General features: G+C 36.4%; 1 protein-coding gene across 5 annotated transcripts in view; it reads left to right on the top strand.

Moving 5' to 3' along the window:
- carmil2 (capping protein regulator and myosin 1 linker 2) overlaps window positions 1–12,306 on the top strand; it is a 119,957-nt gene that overhangs the window by 24,070 nt on the left and 83,581 nt on the right. For 4 of the 5 annotated variants that reach the window (XM_051931514.1, XM_051931516.1, XM_028809416.2 and 1 more), the window contains 4 exons: window positions 1,733–1,854; window positions 6,749–6,846; window positions 8,215–8,285; window positions 9,472–9,545. In XM_051931514.1, the coding sequence (XP_051787474.1) occupies window positions 1,733–1,854; window positions 6,749–6,846; window positions 8,215–8,285; window positions 9,472–9,545 (365 nt within the window). Of the gene's footprint in view, window positions 1–274; window positions 367–1,732; window positions 1,855–6,748; window positions 6,847–8,214; window positions 8,286–9,471; window positions 9,546–12,306 lie in introns of those variants that run through there. The other variant, XM_051931518.1, reaches the window with a different exon arrangement.

The raw sequence follows: 12,306 nt of genomic DNA on the forward strand, positions 1-12,306 counted from the left end.
AAAAAATTGCACCGCTATGTTGTGGATTGGACGTATTTACTCCATTACCAGAATATTCAAGAAATATACATAAAACATGTTCTACAAACATCATTCCATTTCAGTGTCAGTATTATTTCAATACTGACACTTCCTCATCTGTAATCAGCCTCTAAGTAATACAACAAAATAATTAATATTCATTGGTCAGCAAGCCTTCTTGCACATCATGTTTTAATCACTTCCTCAAGGGAACGACCTATTATTGATACAAAATATACCGGACTGGCTGCTGTCACAACTTATTCATTGAAATACTTTCTTGTATTGTATGAACTCCTAGAAGCTTCAGATTGCATAAAGTAGACAGCTTTTGAAATTGTTTGGGTAAGGTTAGCATATTATATTGTTTCTCATATATACTGTATCTTCACCTGTATATATCTGAAGATGTTGAAATTGGTGAATAAGCCTAGTTGGTAAACTAGATTAGTTGGGACTTGAGAGAGGTAGTTAATGTACTATGGAAGGATGGGAAACACATACTGTAAGTGAATAGACATAAATTTGGAGAAATCTGATTCTTTCAAATTTGAAAAGGCTGAAAATTAATCTGCAAGGTAAACCAATGACAAACATTTGGTTCAGAAGTCAATGAACAAAAACAGGTTGTTCATTCAAGGTATAAGATTGACTGGCACACTACTGCTAGAGATTGAGGAAACAGACTGTATTGATAAGGACTCAAATGAGAAACATGAAATGTGAGATGAATTTTGACATGTCATGGAATTACTTTTACTAGACAAGACATAGTAATTTTATAAATTGTTCTATATACTGTATATTAGAGCAAGTGTCCAGGACAGAATAATCTAACAGGTGACCTATAAAGTGAGCCACATGTTCTGCCTGATTTTAAACACTGGGCTAACCTTCATTGCCTATCAGTGAAACCCTTGAAAGAAGTTTCTGTTGTCTACAAATTCTTTCAGGGTCTTTTCTAGATGTTCTTTAAATTCTCAAGAAATTCTGTAAGGCTGTGAAGGAATCAGGTAGTGGAACTGACTGAATGTATTTGATATTAGTAACCAGACTGGCACTTATAGGGCAACAGGCACATGGATGAAGTTTTTAGCACATTTTTTGACAATTCAGAATAAAAGAACAATTCCCTTCAGTTGACTTGGATGTCATTAACTTTGTATCATAATTATATTTGAGATCCTGGAAGTATGCTGACCAAAACAGCTCTCCTCCACCATTTTTGCAAAGGGCACATGTTCTTGTTTCCTCTGTGACTTAGGAGAGATAGTGATGGAATGCTAATGAAATGATGATGTGGTAATGGAATTGGTGTTCTATTTCAGTAGCATATTACATATTTGTAAAGGTGATGTTACCTTAACATATGGGAATTGTCTTAATAAAAAAATAGCCTGAAAGACTTTAACCTGATGTTTACCACCCTATCCCCAATATAATGAAGCTCCTCCGTGTCAAAATTAAGTTTATGTAACCCTGTTTTAAGCTATAACAAAAACACATCCTTAGACAGAAATGTTTCTAATCTCTCTAATAGAATTTGCATTTCATTTCCATTTTTCTTTATTATTGATAATGTTTGTGGGCTGTTATCCATTTTCTAATACAGTTCTTTGTTTTTGGTGATAGAATTAATATAGGTTTCTGTTTAATAAAACAGTCATATTTTTGTTTAATAAATATATTGATTTTTTTTTTTTTTTTGTAGGTTATCATTGAAACTGACAGATTTGCACTTTCACTGAGCCTCATGTCTCTTGAGGATCTGGAACAGGTGGTTGGCCATGTCACCTCATCTCTCAAAAAGATTTTCCCAGACTCCTCTCCAGGGTAAATCAACATTCCTTTTGTAGCACCAAGCAAGCACAATTAGTATGGAACACTTATTTTAAAACCTGGATGTCTCAGCATCATGCCATCATCCTTATAAAACCTTAGAATCATTTTGGTGCTTGGGAGACCAGGAGCTTGATAATTACTATTTAAGTAAGAACACACAAGGCCATAAAACACAATTTTATGGGAACAAACAATTAAATAAAAATCAGTGTGTTACTATATTATATAAACTTGGTTTACATTTTACATTGCATTGTTATGAGAAACTGAAACTCAAAATGGGACACCAGTTCACACATACCTCAACTTCCTCCTACAATTATCCAAATATACACATCTACTGTAAATAGAGGAAGTTTAAACATTTGAGGAGAACATGAAAAAACCACATAGGCACTGACCTGACCAGGAACTGACCATTTCCCTTAAGCTTCTCCTTATACTACATCCTAGCATCAAATAGTAAATTTAATGGTAAAAAATCAGAAAGATAAAACTACTTTTATTGTAACTATTAATTAAATAAGATGTGGAAGACTTTGTTTAAAAGTATCAATGCATGAAGAAGGTTGTAGTAAGACAGTAAGGTTGTTGTGAAATCGTCATTTGCATGCCAAATATGTATGTGTTGGCTTTAACTCAGTATAGAAGCTGGTTCTTGCATTTCACTAATTGCTGCTTTAACTTAGACTTTAAATACTTCCCACAATGAAATGGAAAAATGAAACCGTTTCAGAACATATCTGTATGGATGAAGTTTACATTAAACATGAAATGTCCTGTTTATTTGCATTTTTTATAAATATACATAATAGATGGAGTCCTAGAACAGAGCAAAGCCAGATCTTAGGAAAAGACACTTAGGTTCATTTAGGTTAAACAGAATACTCTTTAGAATCCATTTTCTGGAAGTGATAATGGGATATTGAATGTAAATCAGAAAAAAAAAATTAGGCAGAGCAGACGAGCCTGATTAAATGTACGAAAGATATAAGAGAAATAGTCTCTGATTATGACATATGTTTTAAAAAAACATTATAATCTAGCTTGCAGATAAAAAGTATCTATGGCCACAAGCAGAGAGGATTGATTATTTAACCCTGTGACCCAATTGTTTGTTTGGTTATAGACTTTACAAGAGTATAGGTTTTTATGTCTGGGAGTGAAATGAAGTTTGGAATATGTTCTTTGTGCAATTTCCCTTACAATATTAAAATCTGGGCTCTAGTAGCAGAATTTTTGTATTAGTCACTGCAATGTAAAAAATATTAATTCAAAAGTTGCGCAGAAGACAGATAATGAATTGTAGGTGGCAATGCAGTACAGGAATTAGCTAGATGTTCTATTAAGAGGTGAATTGGAGCAAAGGCTGACTGATGTGAGAGAGAAGGGGAGAAAGAAAGAGAGCAGTCAGAAATGAAAAAGGATGTGAAAGAGTGCAAGGGTATTGGTACTTTTGTAACGATCATGTGGGAAAGGCACCCTTACAGTTAGAAATGTATTGACATTTATGGAGAATAGCCCAGAAATGTAGAAAGTTGTTTTGTGGTACATTGCAATTTTTTCCCTTTTGTTTGTCTTTGTATATTTCTTTGATAAAAAGTTCAGTGATCTAATGTAAAATCGCTAACATCAGATCATGCAATCAAATGTCTGTTTAATTGCTTTCATTTTCTATGCAATGTCTCAGCCATGTTTTCATCACATAACCACTTTTAGTAACCTTTCATTTTCAAGAAAATAACTTAGACAATGTTTCTGCAAGTTTATTTTTGCCTATTAAAATGTATCAATTCAATGTGTTTGGAATACTCTTTTTCTGTTGTACATGTTGTTGCTTTAATGTTATTGTAAATCTTTTATTATCTTTAAGCATACCAATAAGTCAACTTTCTTTTCTTATATTAAAATATCAGGAAGACTGCCCTTTTAGATTCCAACCACTACAATGCATAACCTGTAATCAAAAGAGATAAAAAAGAGATTAAAAAATCACAGTGAACCACTGGCTACTGTAAATAGCAGCCACGTTAGCTGGCAGTTTGGTTGAGCATCGGTCCATCTGTTTTCCTTCTTGTCTGGTAACCTTTACTGTGATTAGCTTAAAGACAATGTAGCATTCATTAACTATATCCAATGTAAATATGGCCATAACAATTTCATCGTACTCTATACATGTGACACTACTATTTTTACTGTTAGTAATGATACCTACATATGGTCGCAAATGATTTTTTGTTATTATTGAAAAAACTGCATTTTTTATATTATAATTGAAATCTTACTAGTTAGTACAGTATATCTGCTACATAATATCATTTGTATTACTTTCTTTTTTTCTCATTCTAAACACTTTCCATAGAAACTTGTTTTTCTTCCCTCAGAAGATTGGTCTGAGGTATTATTAGAACGTTAGAACAATTACTATGAGAAAATACTCTTTAGTCCAACATAACTCATCAATTCTTATTGAGCTAATTCATGTAAAAGTAATATTAATTTGTGATTTGTAGATCTCCAACATACTACCTGTTACCACACTATCTGGTAACATATTCCGTATATCTGTGATTCTCTATATGAAGAAGAACATTCTAATGTTTGTGCAAAATTTAATCATACCCAGTTTCTGTCTTTATGATCATGCTCCTGTTGAAGAACTCATTATAAAGCAACTGCTCGGATCCAACATACTTGTTCCCTTTATAATTTTAAACACTTTGATCATGTCACACTTTTAATCTCTGTTTGCTTAAACTGAAAATTTTCAACTTCTTCCAATCTTTCCTGTTCCAACACACAGTCCTAAAATCAGTCCTCTCACTTTTCTCTGGACTTCCTCTAGTAATGCAACTTCTTTTTTATAATATGGAGACCAAAACTGCACACACTATTCCTGATAAGGCTTCACATGTTGTTATGCTGTTTTGACTTGTACTTTGCACATTGCTATAGAGAGGTGTAAAGAAGTTTGTATTAACTTATTACAGTTTGCCGAGAAAAAACAAAAGACTTGTCCTCCTAGCCCAGTGGTTATACATCTTAAAAGTAAAAATAAAGTAAAGTAAATTTAAAAGTAAATGTCCTTCTCAGTATGGAGTACTTTCTAATAATTCTAAACATGAATAAATCTTGTGTGGGTATCTCAACTGAATTTAAAATGCATATTATAGGTGCACTTATATTGTAAAGAAATCCATCCATCCATTTTCCAACCCACTGAATCCGAACACAGGGTCACGGGGGTCTGCTGGAGCCAATCCCAGCCAACACAGGGCAGGAACCAATCCCGGGCAGGGTGCCAACCCACTGCAGGACACACACAAACACACCAAGCATACACTAGGGACAATTTAGAATCGCCAAACCACCTAACCAGCATGTCTTTGGACTGTGGGAGGAAACCCACGTAGACACGGGGAGAACATGCAAACTCCACGCAGGGATGACCCGGGAAGCGAACCCAGGTCCCCCAACTGCAAGGCAGCAGCGCTACCCTCTGCACCACCATGCCGCCTGTAAAGAAATTATTTCATAAATGCTTCTGTCTTTATATATAGCTGTCTGAAAGCATAATCATTCATATCTTCAGCACTGCTTTAAACGTGGCTTATTTTTCTTACATCTTTTCCCTGGGGAAATGTAACTATTTTGTTATATGCTGTGAATGCATTATGAGCCAACATGTTCAGCATTTATTGCAACAAGAGGCAAGAACAAGGAAAACAAGAACCTACACACACTACCTGTTTGATAGTGCTAAAAATGAAGCTGCGATAAGAGGATATTGCAATATTTTCTTGTGCTGAAAGTAAGAAGGGATTAGACATTGTCAGAAGTTTGGCTTTTCACTCATTATTCCCGTTGAAACACTGCCATGCAAACATTTGACATTTTGATCTTATGTTTTTTATAACAATATAAGCACCCACTTCTTCTGAGATGTTGGTGTGTACTGGGGTCTTCCAATAGCACTCATGCTTGCACATCATGTATTGTACATGGTTTAGACTGTTATAGTTAATCCATTTTTTAGGAAATTTCAGTCATTCTCATTACCCAAATACTATTAAAACAGGCAAAACTGCAGATGTCTTGTTCACCAAACACAATCTTTGATCTCTTGTCTTTTTCAACATGGAATGAGGTGGTACAAATTGCACATTCTGTCGCTAAGCAACTGCTGCCAAAATCTTATGTGCACTGCAGCTGCAATGCTCTGCAAATGTAATGTGGACCTTGGCTTGTTCCTTAGGAAGAAACTGACTTGGAGCTGAATCACTAATAATAAGCTGAAGATATTGGTTAGAATGTTGATGAGCTTTGTTGCATCCTCCACAGCAGTAAGAATAATGTAGAAAGTGGTGAAAAGGTTATGTGGTTTAAACAGACAGTCTGTGTTAAGCATTTCAAGAAAGGTATGGAGGAGTGTAATGACGGTGAAATTATAGAAAGGCATGTTACTGTTAGAATAAGCTTAGATTGTGGCTGTTAAGTTCAGTTAGGAAATAAAATATTACATCAAAGTGAGACATAAAAAGATATAAAAAATTAGGTCTATTAATAGGAAAATGAAGTTCTTAGGATCCTTTATGCTATACGAAGACTGGATAGGAATGCTATAGTAGATTATGCACAAAGAAGAAATGGCTTTAATAATGAGAGAAGCCTAACAGTTAACTTATATAGTTAGACATGGTGACACATTGTTTTGAAGGAGGCATACAAAACAGGATTTCCTTTGCTGATAGTAGTGGTACTGCAGCAGTTCTCTTTAATCTCTGTAAATAATATAACATTTCAATTTAGTTAGCTTGCATTTATCATTCAATTGCTGTTTGGGGATTGCCTCTTCATTCAGACTTTTACTGTTTTATTGTTCTAGAAAACTGCTCAAGAACTCTCTTCCAGACATGCAGGAGAGGCTTAAAAGTATTGCATGCTCTGCTGAAGGGGCACTGGACACTAACCAAGGGCCTTGTGGTATGAAGTTTTCTTACTCCTGATTTTTTCCATTCAGTTAAGAGTCTAAACAAAATAAGCAATTATCATTAAACCCTGACCTACTGTACTTATTAAAGTATGTATTGAGGGGTGGTAGGGAGAGAAGACTGACAACTACAAAAAAAATGTTAAAAGCCTATAAAACCTTTAATAGTTTTGCCAATGCAGAGGTGGCTTATGTATAATTTTATGGTTTTGAGTTGATTGTTTTGTTATTTATCGAATTGACTAGCCATTCTTTTTTTCTGTTGAGAACACATATTATTTAAAGAAAGGGAAACTTTCACATTCTCTGCAAGGATATATGGCCAGGTAGTGAGCAAACTGTTAGGAGCCATCTGCAGTGTCAGTCAGCAGATACTCTGTTGTACTCTGTGACTACATAGAAGAGGAAGAACAAATATATATATAGTCAGTGCTCAATTAAAGCCAGTATATGTATATATTTTTTGAAAAAACTTATTTTCTGTCCCTTTTAAAAGAGGCAAATATCATCATAAAGAAATATGTAACCTTAGCTTCTTGATTAGGTGAAAAATTATAAGATGCAGAAACTGGATTTGTTCAACTCTAACAAGGAAAAGTCTTAATCCCATCAGTACAGATACTGTAAAATGGATTGTCTCATCAATACAAGGATTCTTTCAGGTAGCGATCCTCACAGGTGGTGCAGTGGTAGTGCTGCTGCTTTGCAGTAAGGAGACTGTGGAAGATTGTGGGTTCGCTTCCCAGTTGCTCCCTGTGTGGATAGCGCTTTGAGTACTGAGAAAAGTGCTATATAAATGTAATGAATTATTATTATAGAGAGGCCTGCAGGTGTGACTGTATTGTATTGCTTTTCCTCTTTCCATTTCTCTTACATTCCATTCCAGTAGTAGAAGTGAAATTGATTTTCTATTCACTTGATCATATCACTTCCTCCTTTAATCTGTGTCATTTAGAAAATCCGTTTTTTTTAGTTCCTTCTGTTTTTGAAATAATGAATCCTCATGAAGCACCCATTAATCTTTTCAAATGTCCACAAAACTCACAATTTAGTTAGTTTCATTATGTACAAATTAGAGGAAGAAGGCTGAAGTTTTTCAATGAAAATAATAATGCTTTTGTTCCAAGCAGAGTTTTTGCTATAGGTTTTTCTTTAGGATACTGATGGAGACAAAAAGACTAAATTAAATAAAGCTTGTATAAGAATAGTGCCTTCTTTTGAAATGGCTAGGAAGGTAAGACATGAATAATTGTGCATCCTGTCATGAAACTGTTTTTGCTAGGGTACAAGAGAAAACATAGTTTTCTACTATTTGATTTCTTTATGAATATGTTAATACCCACTTTTTTTTTACTTTTCAGGGGGATTTTCTGAAACATATGCAGCCTTATGTGATTACAATGAATTCTCCTGTAGGGAAGAAATCCAGTGGGTAAATGGAAAGCTAGTCCCTACATTTGATTGAAATGATGTGGTCATTGTGTTTGATAAACAATGAAATATTAAATATGTCTACTGACCTTTTATATGAATACTGGCTACATTACCTGGTAATAGAATACTGTACATTTAAGCATATTTATTACGATTTACCTTATGTGTATCCTCAGTGTTTGCCCTAGCCTTTGTTTGGTATCTTTGTGCGTCTCAACCTGTGTTGGCTGGTTTTTCCTCTCTCAATTGTGTTCCCAGAAAGCCTACTTCTCAGACTTTGTCATTTTGAGGTGCTTTGCTTGCCTTCTGTCCACTTTTTGATTATCACCAATGGTAGATGGGCCCCTATTACCCACTGTGAAAACATCATCTGTATTCTGGTGAATGCTTCCTGTGTTTGAGGGCAACTCTCAGTGCTTCTCTTACACCTTTCCTTGCCTGGATCTTCCTGTCTCTGTTGTGTTTGACTGAACGACCACTGTGAAACTTACCATTCAGACTGAAGCCAAAGTGATCTGACTCTATACTTGGTTCTACTGTTTGTGGCTATGCCTGGTAGAACCTCTGTGGAAGGTGCCTAAGAGAGAATGTTAAGAATGTGCCCAAACCACCTCAGACTCAGGCTTCTCTTGATCTGGTGAAGAAATGGTTCAGCTTCAAGGTGCTCCCATATTATCCTTCTCCTCCCATGGACAGTCAGCCCAGAAACCCTACCCATGAAAATCATTTAATGTGCTTGTATATTCATAGTATTATTATAGATGGGGATTTAGATAAAATTCCAGATTAATATCCTTGTCTCTCTAAAACTTGATATCTCTAATTACAAATATGTATTGTGGAGAGTCTTGTGTTAATCAGTTATTATTAGTGCTATATGCTCCTGATGGTGTTACTCATTGCATATTGGTATAAGGGGAGGAAATAATTCTAATTAAATGTTAGAGAACCTTGCCCAGAGCACGAATACTGAGCTCCACTTCTGGGGCAAAGCCTGAGCTTAGTGTTTAACTATGACTATTCAGTGGCTAGTTGACTCATGCATCAGAATCAGGGTGAAAAAGCTATGTCGAGCAACTAAGTGGGCTAACCATCTTTAAGGCAAAGGGTAAAGGTGACAGACAAGAGTGAGAATAGGGAAACCTTTTTCAGGGATGAGTTTCATTGTTTTCTGCTGTTTCTAGGATGTAGACAACATCTACCACAGTCAGGAGAACCGGGAATTCAATCTACTAGATTTCAGCCATATGGAAAGCAGGTCAGTTAAAACTGTCATGGAATTAATCAAAATATATTTTGAAGGATTTTGAAGGTACGGATATTATTTTGCTTCTCGGTGGCACCAATATTGGCCTCATCCTGAGATATTTTATTAATAAGCAGTTTCATACAAAATCTTTCATTGGAAAGTTCCCATTTGTGATCCCCTGTCATTGCTTCAGTTATGCTATCATAGTCAACAAAATGTCTATCATATAAAAAAAATCCTTCGACGTGACAAGACTTTTTGGAGATGAGACTTTTTAAAAGAGAGATTTTTTCAAGTCCCACGAGACAAGACTTTTGCCTTGAGATTTTTTCAAGTCAAGCCCTCCTCTCAAACATTTTCAAACAAGACCATGGTCCTCTCAACTCTCATTCATGTGAATGCTTTTGTCAAACACACTTCCTGCACTCTCAGCTCTTATACATTTTAACTTTTTCCTCACTTTAAGTTCCCAGTTAAAGAAGATGTATTATGTCCAAATCTTATTAAAGAATTTCATCACGAAGGTATCAACATAAAAAATGAGTACACACGCAGTCCTAGCACTGAGAAACGAGGAAGTCAAACAAATTAACGCCAAAAATGTTGATCAGTTACACATCAAATTGGTTAATGTATCCAAAAATATCAGGTTACACGGCAAATTGGTTAAATGTGTATCAACAGACTATGCTGAAACAGTTGGTGGTGAGCATGCTGAAGATGAAAACAACTTACAATCACGAAGAATGTCTACAGCCGTTAACAATGTCCGGTCTTACAATGCACGAATTACAGTGCATCCGGAAAGTATTCACAGCGCATCACTTTTTCCACATTTGTTATGTTACAGCCTTATTCCAAAATGGATTAAATTCATTTTTTTCCTCAGAATTCTACACACAACACCCCATAATGACATCATGAAAAAAGTTTACTTGAGGTTTTTGCAACTTTATTAAAAATAAAAAAATTGAGAAAGCACATGTACATAAGTATTCACAGCCTTTGCCATGAAGCTCAAAATTGAGCTCAGGTGCATCCTGTTTCCCCTGATCATCCTTGAAATGTTTCTGCAGCTTAATTGGAGTCCACCTGTGGTAAATTCAGTTGATTGGACATAATTTGGAAAGGCACACACCTGTCTGTACTGTATAAGGTCCCACAGTTGACAGTTCATGTCAGAGCACAAACCAAGCATGAAGTCAAAGGAATTGTCTGTAGACCTCCGGGACAGGATTGTCTCGAGGCACAAATCTGGGGAAGGTTACAGAAAAATTTCTGCTGCTTTGAAGGTCCCAATGAGCACAGTGGCCTCCATCATCCGTAAGTGGAAGAAGTTTGAAACCACCAGGACTCTTCCTAGAGCTGGCCGACCATCTAAACTGAGCGATCGGGGGAGAAGGGCCTTAGTCAGGGAGGTGACCAAGAACCCGATGGTCACTCTGTCAGAGCTCCAGAGGTCCTCTGTGGAGAGAGGAGAACCTTCCAGAAGGACAACCATCTCTGCAGCAATCCACCAATCAGGCCTGTATGGTAGAGTGGCCAGACGGAAGCCACTCCTTAGTAAAAGGCACATGGCAGCCCGCCTGGAGTTTGCCAAAAGGCACCTGAAGGACTCTCAGGCCATGAGAAAGAAAATTCTCTGGTCTGATGAGACAAAGATTGAACTCTTTGGTGTGAATGCCAGGCGTCACGTTTGGAGGAAACCTGGCACCATCCCTACAGTGAAGCATGGTGGTGGCAGCATCATGCTGTGGGGATGTTTTTCAGCGGCAGGAACTGGGAGACTAGTCAGGATAAAGGGAAAGATGACTGCAGCAATGTACAGAGACATCCTGGATGAAAACCTGCTCCAGAGCACTCTTGACCTCAGATTGGGGTGATGGTTCATCTTTCAGCAGGACAATGACCCTAAGCACATAGCCAAGATATCAAAAGAGTGGCTTCAGGACAACTCTGTGAATGTCCTTGAGTGGCCCAGCCAGAGCCCAGACTTGAATCTGATTGAACATCTCTGGAGAGATCTTAAAATGGCTGTGCACCGATGCTTCCCATCCAACCTGATAGAGCTTGAGAGGTGCTGCAAAGAGGAATGGGCGAAACTGGCCAAGGATAGGTGTGCCAAGCTTGTGGCATCATATTCAAAAAGATTTGAGGCTATAATTGCTGCCAAAGGTGCATCGACAAAGTATTGAGCAAAGGCTGTGAATACTTATGTACATGTGATTTCTCAGTTTTTTTATTTTTAATAAATTTGCAAAAACCTCAAGTAAACTTTTTTCACATTGTCATTATGGGGTGTTGTGTGTAGAATTCTGAGGAAAAAATGAATTTAATCCATTTTGGAATAAGGCTGTAACATAACAAAATGTGGAAAAAGTGATGCACGGTGAATACTTTCCGGATGCACTGTACAGTAGAAAGAAAGATGTATCCAATGAAGGTAATGTAGTACATCTTCTGTGGATAACATTAGACAACAAAGGAGATCTTGATATGCCATTCATATTAAAATATTAACAGTTTCCAGTTAGAATAGCTTTTGCAAAGATAATTAACAAATCTCAAAGCCAAGCATTTGAAAATGTCATTTTATTTAATAGAGAGAAAGAAACAAAATTCAATCACAGGCAGTTATACATCACTGTGATGCATATGTAACAATTCCCCCCCAAAAAAATCTGTTTAAATTGTACATCAACATGCCCATTCATGAGCAGCAGAACTGCAAAGAGGCTAGCATGTAGCGCAGGCCATGAGGTTGGCGAGC

Source organism: Erpetoichthys calabaricus, chromosome 9 (assembly GCF_900747795.2).
Source record: "Erpetoichthys calabaricus chromosome 9, fErpCal1.3, whole genome shotgun sequence".
NCBI classification, from domain to species: domain Eukaryota; kingdom Metazoa; phylum Chordata; class Cladistia; order Polypteriformes; family Polypteridae; genus Erpetoichthys; species Erpetoichthys calabaricus.